The 22,248-nt window shown below is 35.4% G+C and overlaps 1 protein-coding gene across 6 annotated transcripts in view; it reads right to left on the bottom strand.

The window, feature by feature from the left end:
- Window positions 1-22,248, bottom strand: part of ASAP1 (ArfGAP with SH3 domain, ankyrin repeat and PH domain 1) — a 125,786-nt gene that overhangs the window by 40,017 nt on the left and 63,521 nt on the right. For 4 of the 6 annotated variants that reach the window (XM_050915921.1, XM_050915923.1, XM_050915922.1 and 1 more), the window contains exons 4-15: window positions 21,772-21,846; window positions 21,357-21,406; window positions 19,663-19,792; window positions 18,803-18,888; window positions 17,942-18,017; window positions 17,014-17,100; window positions 11,191-11,199; window positions 10,504-10,604; window positions 10,009-10,078; window positions 7,513-7,600; window positions 6,741-6,789; window positions 485-648 (exon numbers count right to left, since the gene is read on the bottom strand). In XM_050915921.1, the coding sequence (XP_050771878.1) occupies window positions 485-648; window positions 6,741-6,789; window positions 7,513-7,600; window positions 10,009-10,078; window positions 10,504-10,604; window positions 11,191-11,199; window positions 17,014-17,100; window positions 17,942-18,017; window positions 18,803-18,888; window positions 19,663-19,792; window positions 21,357-21,406; window positions 21,772-21,846 (985 nt within the window). The remainder of the gene's footprint in view (window positions 1-484; window positions 649-6,740; window positions 6,790-7,512; window positions 7,601-10,008; window positions 10,079-10,503; window positions 10,605-11,190; window positions 11,200-17,013; window positions 17,101-17,941; window positions 18,018-18,802; window positions 18,889-19,662; window positions 19,793-21,356; window positions 21,407-21,771; window positions 21,847-22,248) is intronic. The other 2 variants (XM_050915920.1, XM_050915924.1) reach the window with 1 other exon arrangement.

Raw genomic sequence — 22,248 nt, 5'->3', positions numbered from 1 at the left:
GATAGGATTCCAACTCTGGGTGTCATTCTTTGCACAAGACTACTTATTCCGCCTCTGAATATTTTTGATACTGCAATTCCAGTAGTCTCACGCCAAGATAAAACCTCAGAGTAAGATCCTGGCCAGGTCAATTTTTCCACAATCATTGTCTAAGCATTACTCACTTCTACTTAGTAGCATGCACAGGATCAGTGATGCCAAGCAACTTCCATTCAAGTGCAACAAGCATCTAGAGACAGTGCAACAAGAACAGTTCAAACTCCAGAGGGGCTTGAACTGCTGGAAGTAAGCACAGACAACACACAAAAATATTTTAGTGAATTAAATGGAACTAATGTATGAAAGTCATATTTGTTCTTTTAAAAACAGGTTGAAGACTGATCAGCACATCACTTAGAAAATTAGTTTGCACTCTACGAACACTTCTTTAAAGAAATTACTTTGCTCCCAACAAGAAGTTGATGACATTAACAAATTGAGATACCTGGTGAGCCACAATCACAACAGACTTCATTTCCGGGTAATCTCTGTATGTCATCAATAATGGCTTTTGTCAGATCCTCTAAACTGTTTTCCCCTGCGCTCTGCTCTCCACGGAATGCCATATTTAATGCTTCTTCTTTGCTGTTAGTCAATACTGATATCCATCTAGCACAAGATAAAGACCTTAATGAAGATCTGCATTTGCAAATACAAGTTAATCTATAAACTGTAGAAAGCTTGCCAGGAACAAAATATTAGTGGGAATATAGGGAAGGACTGTACTGTGGGAGAGACTGAGTGGGGAAAAAGTGAGAGACAGGAAGGATAGATTTGAGAAAAGGTAAGTAAGAATGAGAAAAGACAGAGAGAAAAACTCTTAATTCTAAAGTCCCTTTGGTGAACAATTTTAAAGCCAAAGCAGTGCAGTTCTCAGGTTCCTCAAATAAGCAGAAGCTGTGGAAGAGAAAGGGTGCAATTAAGCTCCTGTAAATTTAACTGCTTTAAAAGTAGGTGCCCAAGATCTTCCTGAAGTCTATCCCATTATAAAGGAGAAAATTATAACCACTACTTTCTCCAGCGTGCACCTCTCTCTTCATAGAGGAGACAGCCAGCACATTTTTGAATGTGTTGATGTCTAGTTGCCTTTCAAAATGCAGGTCTCGGTGCACTAATCAGTCAGACTGTAATGTCCAAATTAATGAAAATTGCCATGGCAACAAATGGGGTAAGGAAGAGAAGATGACAGGAGAGTAACGATATTGATAGCCAACATAAAATTTTAAGAGCAGCTGTTGACTGCAACAAATCAAGACTCTTTAATGATATTTCAGGCACTAGTTCCCCCCATACCCCCAACCACTCTGCAAGTTTTTGTTTACACAATAATGTTTTAATTAAAAACAAACAAAAAACCTGTCAGTGGTTGCTGCCCTACAGGTGGAAGTAAAGAGGGGAAAGCACTTATACTAAGGACAAGCACATTGCAGATGCAGTGTTGCCTAATTTAGAAAAAAGAGTAAGTTAAAAAAAAAAAATCCTCCCAGGTATAGTGATTTTACATGTTTTTAGATCTACTGAAAATACACATTTTTTCACACAAAGATATTTTAAATTGGCAGTGTCCTCAATCCATTTCCTGTTTACAATATCCCAATTATCTGCAGTCATCAATCTTCTGAAATGTGCTAAAATGGCTATGGTCATCTAAACAAACTAAGAGAACTTTAGATTGAAATTCATAATTTCTCACTGAAATAATAATGCAAAGATACACTTTAAAGGATTTCAGAGGAAAATTTATGTATATAATCTTGCAATACAGATTCAGAGCCTGAACTGGTATATGGACACTGTATATTATATACTTCATATACATACATTTTTTAAATTTTTATGGGCAGAGAATAATATGGGAATTTGTACTTAAAAGAAAATGCTTAAAACATTATTGAAAAATCAACCTTAAAAAGAGAAACTGAAAGATTTGAAAACAAATTTGCTCCATAGTTTACATGCTGAAAACAATATATTTACATTAGTATCTCTCTCTAGGTATATGATAAAATATAAGAACCCACACTAGATGGCACCCTTCTACAATTTTTCTGATGAAATCCAATGTTATTAAAAAATAAGAGGCGGCAGTGCCTTGCTTCTCATATTATAGTAATGTTTGGTTAAACACACAGAGTAAAATAATCATTAAACTCAGACAGACAACATTTATTCTGACATTTGTTGACAATTTCTTTCAGGGTTACAATTTGATTAGTTTGTTAAAAAGGCAGAATTTGAATAAAACTCAACTATGCAGTAACAATTAAAAAATTATTAGATGCAATTAAAAAAACCACAACATGACTGAGCCAGCTGTTAGTCTGATACACATTTCCATATTATGAGTTTCTAAACTGTAAGAGCAATAACTTATTTTGGTTGTGTTTCCTCAGCTAGAAGGAACCACTGTCCAAGGCTGCATGTCATTGGTGTCATCTGTGAGACAGCCAGAGCAAGAGGCACCACAGTGTCAGCTCTTCCCAGACATCAGCAGCAAGGCCCATTTAACACAAGCACAACAACAGACACGTTCTTAATGACTGGTGCTATTTATACAAGAAGTCCCCAGTTGGTCACCAGGCCTTCCTGGCAGGCTGTACACTCAAAAATAAACAAATCAAATCAGTAAATATAGCATATTAATTCAATGTCAATAGTTTATAAAAACTGCCTTACGACTGCTGTTCTTCCTCTTTTTCTCATCTGTACTGGTCTTTTTTTTTTCCCCCTTCCTTTTTTAAAAAAATGTATTTGCTTTATTTCACAATACCACCAGTGTCAAGCTAACAGTCAAAAAGCTTCTGGTAATACTTTGCAGTGTTCTTTCAAATAATTTAAAAATTACTCAAGTCTTACAGAATTGCTTTGTCTTCTAATACGATAAGACAGGTTGTCCAATATTCTACTACACTTCTTTTTCTGGATCTCAGCAGTTTCTTATGATCCTTTAAGGCATTTAAAAGGAGTCTGAAGAAACTCCCGAGGCTAAGCAAAAATCTGGCATCATGAGTGACTTCTGGATCCAATGAAGGAAACGGAAGTATTCATTAATCTTGGGTGGACCAGACTTTCACTCAGATTCCTCTTATTTTTCTTCAGTATTTCTAAGCCAATAAAAGCCCCCCCCCAAGAATAACAACCAGTCTCACAGTTTTTTTGGATTGAAATAAAAATTTATCTCTGTCTCTTCTGACAACCACTATTGCAACACTGTTGTTTCCAGGTAAATGCATAAACAGAACAAGAATAGCATAATATTTCTCAAATATTCAGAAACAACTTTTTTGTATGGAAGAAGCAACAGATAATATCAAGACCTTCCAACTCAGTCTTCCCAAAGCAAAAAATGCCTGAAGACTGTTGCTAAACACTAGACTGAAGTTAGATGGGTGTTTCTTCATAGCAAAAGTTCTGAATCTAGCTTTGTTTATAATCCAGGGGTTTCCTACAGAAATGGATATACTCTTGACCTTCAAAAAGAGGGCAGAAAAGAACTAAAAGGTCACGTCCACAGTATGTTTGGCCCTATCCACAATTATCAAAAGGTAGAAAGCATCTATTATTCTATATGTTAAAAAAAATCTGGTTATTTTAGAGATCTGAGGTTACGTTTCTTATAATATACACATAAATATATATATACACACACATACATAGGCACACTTCCTCCTCCCTGCACACACTGCACTTTACCTACTAGAGAAACTAATAATGCCCTGAGAATTTTGAAGGACAGTCAAACACTAATTAAAGGTCAACAGACAGCTGGCTGGATAAAAATCAAGAAATGCACTGGACTAAAGGAAATGTTTGAGGGGAAGCAGTAATAAACCTGTAACAGAACGTAGGCTTCAGTGATTTGTATTTTAAGCCACCTGCTTTTTTTAATTATTTTTATTTTTAAGTAGTTTGAGGAGCTATTTATGGAAGCAGCTTAAAATGATCACTAGGAAAATGTACGCAAGGTCAGTTAAACTAGAGTATAAAGAAATGCATCTTGCTTTTTCCTCTCTTTAGATGTGAGTCTGGAAGGAAAGTGATTTGAAAATCTATTTATGCATTTATTTTCCAATTGGTGCACAAAGAAAAAAAGACAGAACAGAGGCAGCACTAAAACTGGGTGGACAAAACACAAGATGGAGAAGAAAGGGTCAAGAGAGAGGCACACATATACAAGTCAAGTGGAAACTGGAACAATAGGATGACAACTCTAACTGAGGAGCTACATCACGTAGTTCCTGCAGAACGCTCTTAAATCAGTAAGTTTGGAAGTCAAAGGGTGCTGTTTGCATGACACTTTAGATAATAAAGCTATTTAGGACCTACTCAGCGGCTGCACAAGAGAAACAGAACATTTGGTTATATTGTAGTTTTTCATCAACACATTAACAGCCATCCTGGTTCATGAACTTCAATTAACTAAAGATATTGCAGAAATTTTCCTAAAGAAAAAAGAAAGTAAGTTTCCATGTGCATCTCAAAGTACATACCACCACTTGGGTCATTTACGTATTTTTCTGAAACAGAACACTTGTCTAAGTAGCAATACAATACCTTTTTGTTGGTGGCTTACAGTGCCAATACAGGCAACATACACTTAACTTCTATTAGTTTGTCTGCATGTATTCCAACACTTGAATGCAACTACTGTATCTTTAGCTAAATGAAGCTTTTAAAAGTTGCAACAACGTAAAAATACTACACTCCACTCTACACTGCACTGGTGCGACCCCACCTCGAGTATGGTGTGCAGTTTTGGGCGCCTCAATATAGGAAGGACATCAAACTCTTAGAGTGTGACCAGAGGAGGGCGACCAAGATGGTGAAAGGCCTCGAGGGCAAGACTTAGAAGGAGCGGCTGAGGTCACTGGGTTTGTTCAGCTTGGAGGAGAGAAGGCTGAGGGGTGACCTCATCGCAGTCTACAACTTCCTCAAGGTGGGCAGCAGAGGGGGAGGTGCTGATCTTCTCTCTCTGGTGACCAGCGACAGGACACGAGGAAATGGAATGAAGCTGCGTCAGGGGAAGTTCGGATTGGACATTAGGAAAAGGTTCTTCACTGAGAGGGTGGTCGGCCACTGGAACAGGCTCCCCAGGGAAGTGGTCAGGGCACCAAGCCTGTCAGAGTTGAACGAGCATCTGGATGACACTCTTAGTCATATGGTTTAATTTTAGGTAGTCCTGCGAGGAGCAGGGAGTTGGACTCGATGATCCTGATGGGTCCCTTCCATCTTGAGATATTCTATGATTCTATATTCCAGTACAAGTCATTTTCTCAGCCACTGGACTTTAAAGTGATAAAACAGACTTCAGTGGTAAACAATGGGAACTACGCTTCTAATGGGAAACAAAACCAGCCTGGCATTTAAAAACAGTCCAACAGGCAGCCAGCTAAACTAAATTTATTGACCTGCCAATCAGAAGCAGCGTGTTACTAATGTATTCTCCCCCTACCTTGCTCATGCATTAAGACAAAAAAAACCCCAAAACGTCACCTTTTAAACCAACAAATATAGTAAAAACTAATTCATGGCAGAGACACAAAAACTTATGACTCATTGAGTGCATTATTGATCAGAAATAACCGTATTTTCTTCTTGACTGAGAAAATTACTGGAATAATTAGGGTTCAGAATGAATACAGTAAGCATGACTAACAAGTCAGCTTTGCACTCTAAGAGCCAACATAAAGCTATGGGAGACTCTGGAAGGAAATAGCTGCATGACAAAGAATCCTCCAGCCTTCTGATTTCACCCACGCCTCCCAATGTTGAGCTGTCAATACCATTGCCTACCAACACTACCGAACAACTGAAATACCCACAAACATTCCCTGTACCTTTAAAATACACCTGGAGCAACACAGTCTTCCATTAGAATACGGACATGTAACAAAAGAGCACAACAGTCCTGAGGAATGAGGCAGCCTGGAAGACTCAGGCTTGCTGCCCTCTTCACTAGTAACTTTATTCCTAGAATTGTCGGGTGATGAGCATTAGATTGTAATGTTCTGCACAACACATGTTTGATGACACCAAGAGCAATACTTAAGAGGAAAAAAAGTGGTAGATGGTTCTCAGGACAAGAAGTAGTTCTGACGTAGCAGGAAGAAAGATTGTTTTAAAGGAAATAATCTGGTTGGAAACATGCATTAATGAAGCAAGTTACTGGATTCTGAAGTACACAAATCTCAAAGAGATCTGCTTTGCTGTTTATTTCTAGGCCTACAGTAGAAAAGATGCATTACCTGTAAATATTTTATATGTGTTATATGGAGATCTTTTATCTATTTATTATTTTTAATTTAAAGGAAAAGGTAGGATCAGGAGGAAAAGAAGTAACTGCAAAAGAGGGCTGACAGAAGATTTAAGAACTTAAAAATATTTCATTTGAACCCTAATAACCTGATCTACTATATCATGCCAAGCAACTGCACACGAACCATGTGCTGACAGGGTACACAGTCTAAATGGGTTTTTAGTTGGTTAGGTTGGTGTTTTGTTTTGTTTTTCATGTTACAAGGTTTTCAAAAAGCCCCGTAGCGTGACACTGAATAATTTACATTTACAGATTCACAACAGCAGAAAAAACAGACAGTAGGCACTACTTCTGCATTAACTGAGAAAACTATTTCCACTGGTACGTGTGATTTTATACACCTCTATTGGCAAAATAAACTTGAGAAAAATGTAAACTTTCTTACGCTACGTATTCCTGTTCATCTTCTGCTTGGAAGTGGTATGTTCTGTTATCTGAAATAAATAAATACATCTTTTCATTTGGCACATGATAAATTTTAACATGTCTGCATATTTGTTACTAAAACCTATTTGGCAACTAAAGCCTTTAAGAGCAATTGCTCTTAACCAGCAACATTACTACTTTATTCATAGCTATTGTAGACATTTCTAAAAAAAACAGAAAAAGATGAAATTGTGAATTTTGATTTACACCAAACATAAGTATTTCAAAAGTCTTATGTTTAGAAATATTAAAGGAAAATATGCATATGAATCAAATTTTGCCCTTCTGAAGTCAAATCTGAAGCATAAGTAGCAGGAAAGGGCAAAATGAATTTGTTCCTATTATATACTCTTCCCTCCGTTTGGGTTAAGAAACTTCTTTTTCCTAACCAAAGGATGAGATATGAAGCGGGTATTATCCCTCACATTCAAAGGTTTCATAGACTGTCCTTCTAAATACAGAATGTTGATACTGTTTGTTGTTTAATACTATATATGTAAAGACTGAAAACAGTAAGTTGACTCATAGATTTCAAAAGCATTTTTAAAATCAGACTGGACACAAATACCTGCTATACAAGATCAAAATGGGAAGAAGGGAAAGCACAGGATTTTTAATGCTGAGAAGACAAGTCACTACCAATTTTAGACAAACAGAAGCATATTTTAAAAGGAGGGTAAGAGAACAAGAGAAATCACATAATGCAAGATGGTACTAAAGTTGCTACATACGTGATATTAGATCAAAAGACTTCTTATCTTCAGCGTTTGGCTTCACCTGGCAGGTCAATAAATTCAGTTTAGCTGGTTGCCTGTTGGACTAAAAAGAAAATTTATTTTACTTTAAAAATGTCTTGATTTAGGATTACTTTTCCTTTCTGAGGAGTGGGCATGTATGATATTAATTTAAAGCGTGGGCATGCATATATGTACACCCTCAAAACACTTGAGACCAGCATGACTTTGTCTGACTTGGTCTGTCTGAATGGACAGATTGCTAAATCTAGACAAAATTAAAAACCTCATGGCAACTCTTCCTGACTATTTGAAAGGGATTAAAGGAACAAACTTTAATTTAGAATATGTTAATACTGAAGTTTTTTATTGTGTTTCATAAAAAATGGTAAAATTGTTATGCAATTTTTCATTACAGCATGCCCATATTCCAATTTTCTTCCCATTTTAAATAAATCAAAGATATAATCCTAAAACTTTAAAAGGGAAATGGGAAGCTGGAGATCTGGAGTTTCAGAACTTGGAATAAATACAGCTACTCATATTCTCTGCTGTAATTAGATTACTTAAGACATGATAACTAAATGTGTCTTTGAAGTATTTTGGGCTTATACAGGTTTATCAGAAACCATAGAGATACTGAATTAACGTTACTACAGCTGGCAGACATAAACTCAACATGAGATGTCAGTTATCAGTAAATACTCCTGAACTGAGTTGTGGAAGTTGTTCATGGTAGAAATTGTAAACCAAATACAAAAGTAATGCAAAACCAGCAAACAAAAAAAAAACCCTCTAAGTGCATTTCCCACATTGTCAAACGTTTGTCAGAACAAGCTCATCAACACAATATTTTTGACACTTAAGGAGCAACAATTCCTTGAAGGAGTAAATATGTGTTTTCAAAGTTTAGTCCTGAATGGACTGTCATGATCTGAACTTTTCATCATTGAAAACACGAAAATTACTCTCCTCTTGGCACTGCAACAGAAAAGAGCAAATGGACTGCTTTTACACAGCTACATACAAGAAAAGGAAAACTACAATCAATAGTGCAATTCAAAGAATTCTAAATTGGCAAGTCTTGAGCTTGACAATACACGATTATTTTTTTTTTTTTTAAATGGTGATGACTGAACCATTACTAACCTAGGTATAAATAATTTGACTAAGTGACGCCTCAAAGGAGGCAAGGATATCTTCCTAGCCATTAAAAAAACCCCAACACTCCAGTACAAAAGGTAGTGACTTCCCTTTAGGTAGTTAACTTTAGACACTGATACTCATGGCCATCAGTGGAATTTGAAGCGAAGGGAAAAAGGGTGATGAAATGGGACCATCTCCTTTAACATGAGTAACAGAAGTTACTCCTGTTTGCAACAAGTTCATGTCATACTGCTGCAAGACAGTTTTAGGACTGCCTCCACCATGATAATGTTGTTGCTTCCTCATGATTTAGCATTCCTAGGAAGATACTTCAGGTATACGCCCAATTCCCAGAACTCACTGTGATCAAAACTTTCCAAAATGTCACACTCTTAGTTGAAAGCACTCAAAATATTAACACATTCACTCATCTGTCAGACTCTATCAATAACATCTAATATCAAACACTTCCCAAGTTTCCAAATTATGTGCTTCACAGATACACCATGACAATCCTTATGAGCAAAACCAGTTGAAGTGTTCATTGAAAAGTCTGTTCAATATATTTGCCATTTTCTTATCAAACTATTGATAAATGCATTTAAGTATTAACTCAACTGTCATAAGCTACAGCAGTGGGGAAAAAAAAATTGAAGAAAAACTTTAGAAGGCTAAAGGAAAGTTCATTTACTTCATAGAGTCCACAGAAAGTTCTGAAATTAATTTCAAACCAGCCTTTATTCTCATTTTCTCACTCTGATTAGTTGAACAATTTTAGATTTTGTACAAAATGAATGTGTAGGCATTAAAATGTTTTAAATAGTTAACATCCTATGTAGGAATAAAACATCTATAATACAGACATCTATGTATGAGCTAGTTATTGGTCCTCCAGTACAGTCAACAACCAGAACTGAGTTTATAACGAGACAGCTGACCAGATCTACCAGACTCCTTTGACTACATTGAGCAGCTCTGCGGTGGCTAAGAGAGGAGTCTACAGGATCTTGCTCTGATGCAGACAGCTACACTGTAGACACTTCATTTTATTCAGATGAATTACATCCCATATCTCAAAGGTATAGTAAGAACAGGCGTACTGCTCCATTTAACCTGAAGCACTGTTCCCACTAGTAGTCAGCAGCAGACAACTAGGAAAAATTTTAACAGAGCAAGTATAACAATACTTCCATACGTCAGTCTCCAACTTCTGATAATCCACAGAACTTCAACAGTCAGAAGCAGAAGTGACATCTTTTTTGTAATAGCAGATTAACACCAACAGATTCACCAGGAAAGGATAATGTTAATTTATTATTTTAATAAAAAGGTATAAAAACAACTTACCGTTGCATGTGATATGGTAAGAATTCCATTTTTAACAGTGCACTTTCTTCTTTGCCATACTTTCCTTAACCTACGTCAGAACATCAACAACAACAAATTCAGTAACTAGACATGATTTCAAAACATGTTAATCTCATTAACATTTTGAGAAGATTAGCCTTGAGGAACAAACAGATGCAGTCAAAATTTTACTAAATGCCTCACAAAAAGTAACTTGGAGATTTATGACAGGTCTTAATCACCTTTTAGAGACTTACAAAGACAATAGCTTTCTTTTTAATATGACTTTTTTTTTTAATGATTACTTGTCATGCTTTTTGTATTTACTATATTAAATTCAGATCTGTGTCCAGATTTGAACTGTGAAATTCTTGAGTACTTGTGGCACATGCATTAGGAGAATGTGCCTTAACCACCCACAGCAGAAAACAATAAAAATCAGTGCATGAACACAGTAATAGTTCTCACTATGTATTATGCGCTCCAAGAACATACCCATCACTCTTCTTTAAAAGGTAACCTTTCTTCTCACTGCCATATTCCTTATTCCCCTGAAGCTGATGCATACTATATCCTCCTTGCCTGCTCTGTGAATCCTAAAAAAGGGAAAAACACCATTAACGTTTCCTGACGTGCACAGTAAGTTTTCCTAATCTTTAAGCCTACTTTATTTCTCTTCCCTACCACAACTTCACAAATTAATAAAGATTTAAAAAAGATAGAACTCCTAATACATGTTTGACATCCATAGGAGAGCTTGCTTTTACATCATGTGATCTTGAATTAACTACATGTTCAAGATTCAATTACTTCATTAGGCATTTGAAGTACAGTATGGATGTAAATATGCATCCCAAAATAATGACTTTTTAAAATATAAAAATTTAATATTGCATAACCTTATAATAAAAGAGTAAAAGGCTAAGAAAATTTCAAAAAGACAGCAACAGAATATAGCATGCATATATACCGAAACACATATATAAACAAAACCAAATGCTAATAATCACTATTTTTTTTATCCAATTAAAAATATGTATATAATTCATGAGTTTTAGTGAATGGAGTCAACTGAAATAACTTTTGGCCTGATCTAGTGAAACAATTAAGTGAAATGGATTAACTTGTTATAAGCACATCAGAAAAAAAAATCCCCAAAAGTTCATTAAAACATTGACTTACTCTCCTAGACTTCGATCACGAAAGGCAAAAGCAATAGAGGAAAGAGAAAGCAAATAATTTAAAACAAGAATTATTATTTTATTTAAAAAACATGTTCCTTGAACATAAATTGTATAGCCCCCATATCTAGTAAAACATCTTTTCCCCCTTCTAACAACACTACTAGAAAGAAAGCAAGAATTACTTTTTTAGGCACACTGGTGCTTTTTCTCTTCAAGTAACAAAACATCATAACAAAATTCTGTGCAACCTTGTATATATGACATTGGCTTCAAAAAGCAACTAAGATGACTACAGGATCAAATTTTACTAAATGTCTTCCAGTCTTTAGTACATTTAAATTCTCTAGAATGATAGCTGTATTGTATCCTCCACCAAACTGGAGCTAATTCTGAATTTCCATTGAAAAAGATCAGGCCCAAAGTTAACTTCTAATTTTTGCAAATCTATACAAAAAGGCATAATTAAGGACACACTGATACAGATTTAAATATAGCTGTGAAATAATTATCTGCAAAAAATCTGACAAAATCCCACCAAAAAAAATATCAAAAGAATGGGAAGTTCAATTACTCCCTTGGCAATAACCTTTTCTCTTTCAAACCACAGTTTCTTACAATTACCACAACCAATGTATGCATTGAAGATTATGCCCTCCTATTTTATTCAGGGTCCTCACAACTGTTTTTCATTTTGTAACAAATTTGTCATAGGAGTTTAGGAAGAAGTGCTTTGGTAAAACTGGCAGTTGTGGTTGGAAGCAGCATGAAGGCTGCTATGTGCAATGTGCTGTCAGCAGTGTTTACACCATCACAGTAAGCAGCTAAGTATCCCTTAAAGTATTTTTCCCCAAAGCTTTAAACCATAGTCATTTTACAAAATCAGATAATTCTTGCGCAAAATAACAGAAACTGCCGTAACTTGATACCAAGACGGTACATAGTGGCAACGAGACACTGCATGTAACAGAGCCACAGTAAATTGTACTTCCCACAGTGAAGCTACAGCACCAGCACTTCTGCGCAACCCAAGATTCAAAGATCGTCAAGATGTGCTTTTCCAAGAACTAGGTAATTGCAAGGATTACAGTAATAGTTTTTTCACCTATGGAAAGGATAGGTATGCCAGCAAAATGCGTAAGAGCATTACAGGTGTCCATAATGCTAAATAAACACCTTGAATGCATGCAACAGTAAGACAAGAGTTGCATTATGAGACCTTGAAAGTGCAAGGAATGAGGTTAGCTCATTTAGTAAATTACTGTTTTTTCCTAAACGAAAGTATGGGTGCTGAAGAGGAATTTTTCTATACATATTGCTTTAAATTCAAAAAGATCCTAAATGCTTTAATGGATTTAACAGCCACGCAGGAATCTCTTTTGTCATCTGTGGCAGCAAGTCAGTTTGAGATGGGTAGGAAGTCTCACTTATCTAATGGCAACACCAAAGAGGTTAAAGGTGACAGAATTTACAATTTGGACAGAAATCACTAGTTTCAACTTCCTTCTCTTGCACAAAGGGTCGAAGAAACTTAAAACTACACACAACCAAGGCCTCAATTTTATTATTTCAAACTGTTTTGTAGAATCATTGAATGGTTTGGGTTGGAAGGGACCTTAAAAATCATCTAGTTCCAACCCCCCTGCCATGGGCAGGGACACCCTCCACTAGACCAGGTTGCTCAAAGCCCCATCCAACCTGGCCTTGAACACTTCCAGGGATGGGGCACCCACAACCTCTCTGGGCAACCTGTTCCCTGCTAAAGCATTTTTTGGTAAGAGTACTTCTGAATTTTTACAAATCCGCCAGAGAAAATCCCATTCATTTCCTGTTCAGTATTTCCATTAATCCATAAATTTTCCAACAGTGAGATTATAATGCACTAATACAAGGAGGAAAAATGTATTCTTAATCACAACCAATCAGGCCACCTGTCACAGTAATAAAGCCCAGCTTTACATACTTGAAGACTCAGAGATACACAATGATGGAGAGCTGACTGGTGAAACTCAGGCCACGTGTCTGCAAGTTTCGTTGTCACTTAACTAACGAGTAATGAATGCTGGCATGCTATTTCAGGATTAAAACACTGAATACCTAAATAACAGACACATTGTTTTATCAAGCTCCTCAATATCTGCCAGCATCATTACGCTCTGACTCATGTAATGTAGCAGAATCACATGAGTGAAAGTCTTCATGTTGATTTTGAAAGAGACACTTGAACATCAATGTGATCAAATGATTATTTTATCCAAAATAGTGGATTCTTTCATTACAGCAGTTCTTTCTCTCTCTCTGAAGATTTGCCTCAATATCTGAGAATCACAACATTGCTCCTTTTTCTTCTAGAACACAATTTCAATTCTCTTCAAGCCAAACACTTTATTTTTATATTTAACTTTTTATATAGGTATCATACATACACACACAGAGCTTTTTCAAGAGTCCTAGGATTTGTCTGCACAATAACTAAGGTCAGAAAAGTTGCATAGTTTATTGTGCTGATACCTGTGAAGCTACTTTATTACAACACGTATCTAAGTTTTAGAATTTGAATTGTGTAATTTTTATATTTTAAATGAGGTTACTTTCCACTGAAACAGAATAATTTTTACTACACATCCAGGAAATAGGTAACCAAAAAAACCAAACACAATATTTCATTTAGTTATTCTACCTCATAATACTCCGTAAGCAACTTTTGAAACTTGACTTGTACTGTATGCAGCCACGTACATACAATACACTGCACCAAAGAAGAACAATCCATTTGTCCTACTTTATTTCTGAGATCTGGCTGATTACCAAGGAGCTGGAACTTAACAATATACACAGCAGCCAGGAAAGAAGGAGGTATTTTTCTTTGCTTCCCAGATAATCAGCTTGTGGAAGAAAAAGGTACCCGAGGAGAGAGCAGGTCTTGTTCCTCTGTAAGTTGGGAATCGATCCATAAAACACTTTAGAATTTAAAGTAATTTCCAAACAGCTCTTGAAATCTAATGTTCTCTGTTCAACTTTTGGGGGTGAGGATGGAGAACGAGCATGAGTTACCTTCAGAGTGATTTAGATACCAGGGAGACTGCAGATGTAACACATGTATGGGAAGCTCTGTAAGTATTATGGAAGAGATCTAGTAGGTCCATGTGCACATTGGAGATGGAAGGAAAAAAAATACCAAACAGAGCACTGGGAAAGACGGTAGAGTATGAGATAAGGGAAAACTGACTACTAGAAAGAGCTGGCAGGCCTTACAATAAATTGAGATCTATTCAAAGGTGCTCTGTAGCGCTCCCGTCATCATTTGTGACACCGATGAAATTCTAAAAACCACGTACAGTGTGTTATAAGGTTGTGTTGTCCTTCAGAATGATGGGATTAAAGATACAGGGAGAGGAACAGCCTTCTGGCCAAGGCTTATCTGCTATATAATGTACATCTACATTATGAAAGCACACACAGGCAAGTATTCAAAAGAAAAAAAAACCACCACCACCACCCTGTAAAGAATGACTCATCAAGCACTCCTTATTAACTGTGATTCCACCTGAAAAAATTTACTGACTTCAAGCCATTTATCTGCATGCAGTAGCCATAATTACAATGTGCTACCTACAAAATTACACGAAAGCCCATAAAAATACTTACTTGCCCCAGTTACTGAAGTCCTATTTTTGAACAAGTTCCAGAAGAATTCCAGGGAAGTAGATTAGTAAGCTTCACACCACATAAGGAAGATTAATGAAAACTACTTTTAAGAGTACATTTAGTATTATATATACACTGGAAAATCAGTGCAACTTTTGAGGTATAACCTGTCTGTACAAAAATCTCCTGGAGTTCTTTGAAGGAATCAGTAAGTAGATTCCTCTCACACATGAGAAATCAGACTGATACAGTGTACCTGGACTTTCAATGGGCACTTAGTGTTCCTTATGAAAGGGAAAGAATTACATTGCTACAGGACAAGAGGAAAAGTCCTCAGATGAGCTGACAAGTTAAAAGCAGGACAACAAACAAATGAGTTTCACAGAAGGCTGTGCCAGCACATGTGGTGTCTAACACTAAAACGATCTGGCAAAGGGTGAACAGCAAACTGTCAAAGTTTGCTAGATGGTATTAAATTATTCAGGATACCCAAGTAAGGTCAACTGAAGAATTTCTCAAGGACTTCACAATAGTTAGTAACTTGGCAATAAATGACAGGTGAAGATCAGCATAAACAAACACAAAGTGATGCAGAGGGGAAAAATACGATACTGTGAGTTGACTATTAAGATTCAGAAACAGGATGATATGGTTATAGCTTTACAGCTGATTAAACGTTACACATCTCCTTGTCTGCTCTAAGCACTGGTCAAAAAGCAAGTCAATGTTAGGACTTATATGAAAAAAAAAAAGATCAGAAATGATCTAGTGATGCTATCATAAATTCACAAGCACTCCCATCTTAAGTAGGGCATGCAGATCTAAAAGCTCAAAACAAATGTTTCCACACAACATGTAGCGATGCTGGGAAAGACACAGCTGTAACAGAAGCTGACAGTTTAGACTGCTTCAAAAAGCAACTGCACGAATTCAAAGAGAGGAAATCCATAGGGTGGTGGAGAGACTGCAAAGACAAACTACTAATGGGAAGGTATTCTGGGGAAGTATCAGTGTTTATTGCCCTGCATTTTACTCTAAACATCCACGATTGATCGCTGTTGGAAACTTGGCTGACTCAGTACATCTGGTTGTAAATTACATTCTTATGTATGTTTGATATTAGCAATACTGCCCAATCATATATGTGGATGATCATATATATCCAGCAGAATGGCATCTGTCTAATGTTTAATTATAATAATAATTCATATTTATTAATAAATATTTAATAAGCAGAGCAGACACCTAGCAAATACTAATGTTTTCTTTACCTAAGAGAAAACTGAACAGAGGATACGCGACCTTTCCCTAAAGGAAAGCCAGCCCCCCCTCTCCACCCCTCCACGCACTCAGCTTCACCACAGGATATTCAGTATTTCTGACTCTCAGCCACTATGATTTGGAAAAAGCCACAATATTATCTCAGGTAAAAGCTGTGATATATATTATATCCTATCTCCTAGTTCAAGAAGTATTCCAGAACATCTGCAATGGACACTGCATGTTCCCCCTTCACTTCTGATATCAGTGCAATTGATGACATATTTTTCTTTTTAACTGCCCTGTCTCAGCCACTGCTATCTGGTTAACATACAAATTTTCTTCCTCACAAGATAGTGTTAGCAAAAGGGGTTTGGGAAGGAGAACAACATCACAAAATCCATGCGAGTTAGCAGATGAATAGTAATACGGAAACCATACGTAAAGGCAAGCCTCCAGTTCTCGTTCTGGCTTACTGAGGATCACCTAGGTCAGGAAAATCCTGAATACATCTGGCTGGAGGATGGCAGGACATAAGAAGGAAGTGTGCATCCCATCCCTTTATATTTTTTCCTGAACACTCATTCTTTATCATTGCCAAGGACAGGATACTGGGCTAGATGAAGCGTTTATCTGATCCATTACAACTGTTCTTATGGTACATAAAAAAATATACAATTACACAAAAAAGGAATAATTTATTTTCATACATAAAATGGAAACAGAAAATTATTCTAAAACTATTTGTTTGTTGATATGTAGTTGAACATTCTAAACATTAATTTTGTCATAACGTTCAAAGTCCAACTCTTCTGAACCAATAACTACACAAATTGAACATCAATTAAACCAATTTCTGAATACAGAATTCATAAAGTCACATTATCTCTGAGAAAAACATGTCTAAACTATTTACCTCCTTCTGATCAAGCTGCAGAGAAGATTTTATCAAATCACGAAGAGCAGTAAGTTGTTTCTTTTCTTCATCTTGTGTCTGCTTTATCTATGGAAAGAGATTGCCGTTATATGCTTTCTGGATGCAACTTTAATTTTAATTCTTTATGCATACCAATATATCATTTTAGATGTCCTGAACAACCAGCTCAACTGTTCTGTGTTTCTGTAATATTTGAGTTTATTTTCACGGACTAGTCCATTCTTATGTATTCACCTTCTATGCATGTATTACTTGAAAAGCAAGCTAAAATGAATGTACAACTCCGCATGCTCCGTTCTGTTATGCTTTAATGGTTCACTATATCTAATGCAACTAAATTAGTCTCTGAAATATTAATTAAATAACTCCAATAAGCTTGACAGATGACTTAAGGAATGAAAATACAGTTTAATTTAGCCACAAACTACAATAGCAAATGGGATTATTGTAATTCTGATTATAGAATACAAAAGCACTTGGGTGACAAGTGAGCTTTGATTCCACATTATTACTTGCCTTCAATGAATATCACAAGTTAATTAATTTAAAAACTGTGGTGCTATCATCAAGCAGTTTGGTTTTGAAAAATGAAAGTGGTAGCTAAAATTGGTGCTAATAATGTAATCCGATTCAAAGATTCCCACTTTAAATTAGTTTTACTTTAATGCAACATTAAATTCGTAGTAGAATGAAAGCTACTTTTCTTAATAACTGTAAAAACAGAATACAGAGTTTAAGACAGTCAAGATGTTTTTTCCTCAGTCTAGCTACATTCAGTTTCGAAGAACACACTTTTCATTTATAAGATACAAATGAAATATACAACCTTGTGGTCATTTCTAAAATGTATTCATATAAACAAAATATTTCCATTTTCAGACATTAAACTACTTATACGTAAACTTACATTATATAAGTCAGCAGCCAGCTTTTCGATATATTGTTTAAGTTTATCAGCTGTTTTCAAGCCATCTTGGAAGAAACTATAATGAAAAATATCTGTGATCTATCAGGAATACATATAATTCATAACACAAAGTAGATTGTCTTGAGGAGAAAAACAGCAAAACCAATAAAACACATCCAGCTCCTCCCACATTCAGAAAAAAAAACCCCCACAAACAAACAAACAAAAAACAACAACAAAAAAAACCCCTTCCTAGTAGTTTTAAAGTATGATATCTTTCAGCAGTGGAGATATACCACTGTGACTTTAACAAATATCAAATTAGAGAGAATATAGCTTAGCTTATTTTTATCACTGTTAGTCAACATGTTTCACCTTAGTAATTTCTAAAATCTTTTTCCTATATTTAACTTAAGTAAAAGTTCCTGTATGTTTGCCTCTGTGATTCTACTGATGACGAGGTCATATCTTACTAGTTTCACCTCAAGGAATTTCAAAGAAATTACTGACTTTCACAATGGTTTTAAAATTTACATAAAACCCTAAAAACTATTAAATAGAATAAACAAGCTATTTCTAAAATTACACTCTAGATCTATGCCTCAGGAACTAAAATTAATTTTGTACACAACATGCAAGGTTTTCCCTTGGCCTCTTTCTCCATCACTCCTCCACCCCACTCACTCACTTTCATACTCTCTACTGAAAGACTACAGCCTAATAAGATGAAGTTGCAGACACCTGGCAGATTACAATTCTGATAAAAATTCCTGATGTAACCAAAACAAATTCAAAACAAAGGGAAACATGCACTTGTGTAAAAAAGAAAATCGTAACTAAAGCTTAAAGTATTGCACTTACTTGCACTGTGCATGATAATACTTAATAAGGTTCTGCAGAAGGTCCACACCTTTTTTTGTCTTGATTTCATTAACCTTAATAAGATACTGTACAGACAGTGAAAAACATGTTGATAATCATGCCTCACAACGTTCAACAGTTTTCAATCAACAAAACATCATTTGCTCAATGAATTAACTATCTCTGTGTTGAACCTGAGTGCTGACTCATAAGCCAGCAGTCCTCCAGTTAAGCAAAATATAAAACAGATAACAGTTTATTTGGCCATTCCTAAAAAAATTCAAACACCCCAAAACATAAAACAAATTCAGGAAAAAGTTTCATCTTTTACAATTGTCTGAAGATGTTCCTTTTTTAATGCTACTGCAGTAATTAGTGAAATATTCTAAAAATATAAATAATATGCAATTTAAAGTAATTGCCACTAAAATGTAATAAAGAGAACTATTAATATAAAAAGAAGTTTTATGGAACTAATGTATCACTATCATTTATCACTTCATTAGAAATTTTAGAAGGCTTCAGAAAGCATGTTGGAAAAAAGATATCAAAAATACTTCCTGAACTGCTCTGACCATAAAACTGAAAAAATAGGAAATATTTCCACAGTATATTTTCAGCCCAAGAACCTTAGCAGAATAATCTAAAAACAAAGAAAAGGAATAAAACAAAAGGAAGCCAAGTTTTGCACAGAGTTGCTAAAATAATTTTCTTTATATTGCTGTACTATGTGACATTGAAATCATTTCCTCCCTCCACCCCCATTAAATGACGAAGTAGATTTCACCACCTTTAAGTAAGGCCCACAAGGTACTTTTAAGTTATGGTGTCATAATTAAAAGCTGAAACTTGTTTCTTACTTCACACATCTGTAGCTGAAATAGCCGCCTCTCCTTCTCCATTTCCTCTGCTATCTCAGCTCCTGTTATTTCAGTTCTTATCATCCCATGCTGTTTTGCATGCTCTCTTTTTTCCTTTTCAATTTTTGTACTGAAATTTTAATTAGAAAACATTTTAGAGAATTTCTTGTACTATCATATGATCTAGTATTATTTAGGAAAAAAATAACAATCAAGAAATATTAAAGAAGCCATTCTGAAGATGAGTTCCTCTATGATACCAAATCCTATATATTTTTTTTAAGTATCCAGAAGTAATGGAGTCATGAAGCTGTCCTTCCTTCCTTTCATCCTTTAACTCTTTTCTCTAGTTTGTGTGCTACTTGGCATGGGCAAAATCTCATTCTTTCTATATGACGTGCTCCATAGCCTTCATCTCTATATACGGCAGCGTAAAGCATACATATAAGAAACTACTGACTTGGCAGCAAAATGGCAGAATAATTTAATCAAATATGTTTCATGCTCGTAAGGCAGGAATTAAGAAAAACAATAAGGTAGCATATGAAGTTTACCACCTATGCTAAATGACACGATTTCTAGTCCTTACATTTTCAGAGAAAGCCAATACTGAAATTCTGAAATAGTGAAATGCAAATATGGAACTAAGAGGCCATCCTGAGACTTTAATTAGAGCTTTACAGTGTGGCTGTCCTTACTTATCTACTCTGCAGACTAACTGGATACTCCATTTGTAAGCAAACTTAGATTTCTGATACAGAATAGAAAAATCTAAACAATTTTCTCATTTATTTAAAAAAAATATATAATATTTCTTCTCTAGCAGCCTTTTTGAGAAAAATAAACACTGAAGCTGTACTTCTGTAAAACAGGTGACAAAGCACGGTGTGTTTATTAGACTGGTACTCCTTGCCGGGGGCGGGGGGGGAATTTAAAAAGGATGAATTTATTTGTTTTTGAACTCTGCTTTTCTCCAACTAAGAAAAGCATAATGTTTGCACATAGAACAAAGCACTTCTCAGCACTGCGCCTCTAAACTTGACTTGATATTTGGTCTTGAACAAATTCTGGGAAATGGGGTTCTCCGAGAAATTTAAGGGACGTCTCCCTCCTGGTCTTCATAAGTCCAAGTGAAATTTGCTCACAAAAAAAAAAAAAAAAAAGAAAAAAGAAAAGAAAAAAAAAAGAGTAACAAGACAACAGGCATCTTTCTGTAAACTTTCCAAATCCAGAACAGAATCCCACAGATGATCAATTCCATGTATTGAGACAGGTAGGCAAGAAAATATTTGTAAAACCACAGATATTTTAGTAGTCACACCGACTGCACTAAAATTCTTGCCTCTACAGAACATACAGTTCTGCAATACAGGACAACATAGAAATCTCATAATTTTTACTCCCGATAGATTTTATGTATATGGTTATAAGAATGTGTAAATGCCATCTGAACTCTCCACAACTCACTTTACAACTTTCAGTATCTAAGCATTAAGTGTCTTCTTTACATTAAAGAAACATGGGGCAGTCATTTAACTACTTCACAGAGCACATAAAAATTTTTTCTATTCGTGCAGAAGAGATGCCTTGCTCATATTCATATTTACATCCACAGATACAGTACATAGTTTGGGACCAGGAGGGGAAAGAAAGAAGTGAAAAAAAAAAGGGGGGGGGGGGGGAGAAAAACTTACAATTTGGTTTCATAATCCTTCCAGGCTTTGTCAAAAGGCTTTTTGAGGTCCTTAGGAAACAGAAAGTTTGCTTAGAACATTTTTAAAACTTTGCCTTTGTTGTTATGATATTAAGTTATAAATGGCAACAAAAAATACTGTTTTCTTTTAAAACTTTTCAGACAGCAGTTGGAAAAAACAGTATTTTTGGATCTTGTAAACTATTGCTTTCTGTGCACGTTAAGACAGGAATTTACAATTAAATTCTAAAGAAGCATCACAGTCACGTCAATTTTTAATTTGTTCTTTGGACTACATACAGAATATTAATGGATGCCAACATAAGAAATAAACTCATGGGTGAATGGAAAACAGTTACAAGACAGCTGAACCTGAAAACATTTCCCTAAATGAAAAGTTAGTTTTCAACACTTACCCCTTTAACACCTTTTAAGTCTCCTTTTAAGAGAGAATCCAAAGTGAAAATAACATTGTGGCTTAAACCCTGGAGCTAAAAAGAAAAACATTATACTGTTATCATTCAGAAAGATTTATTATGATCTTATCAAACTACTGCCAACAAGTCTTTGAAGTTCGCTAATGAAGTTGCAATCACCTCAAAATTTCTAAATTAATAGTAAATTCAAGTCTGGGAAGAATTAATAAACATTCACTTGCATCAGACATAAAAGCATTCTAATTAATCTTTACTTATACAGGGTGATATAAAACCAGAATTTTAAAAACAGCATATAAGTAAAGTTCTGAAAGCACCTCAAGGTAATCTTCAGTCTCTCGAAGCAAACATTTCAATACTGCTTAATAATTTAGGAAGCAAATTAGGTTTTGCAACAAATGTTTCTTATAGCCTCCTGAGTAAGAAGCAAGGACCGGCTGTACTACAGGCAGATAA

Source organism: Gymnogyps californianus, chromosome 2 (assembly GCF_018139145.2).
Source record: "Gymnogyps californianus isolate 813 chromosome 2, ASM1813914v2, whole genome shotgun sequence".
Taxonomy (NCBI): domain Eukaryota; kingdom Metazoa; phylum Chordata; class Aves; order Accipitriformes; family Cathartidae; genus Gymnogyps; species Gymnogyps californianus.
This window is presented reverse-complemented; position numbering and strand designations above follow the sequence as displayed.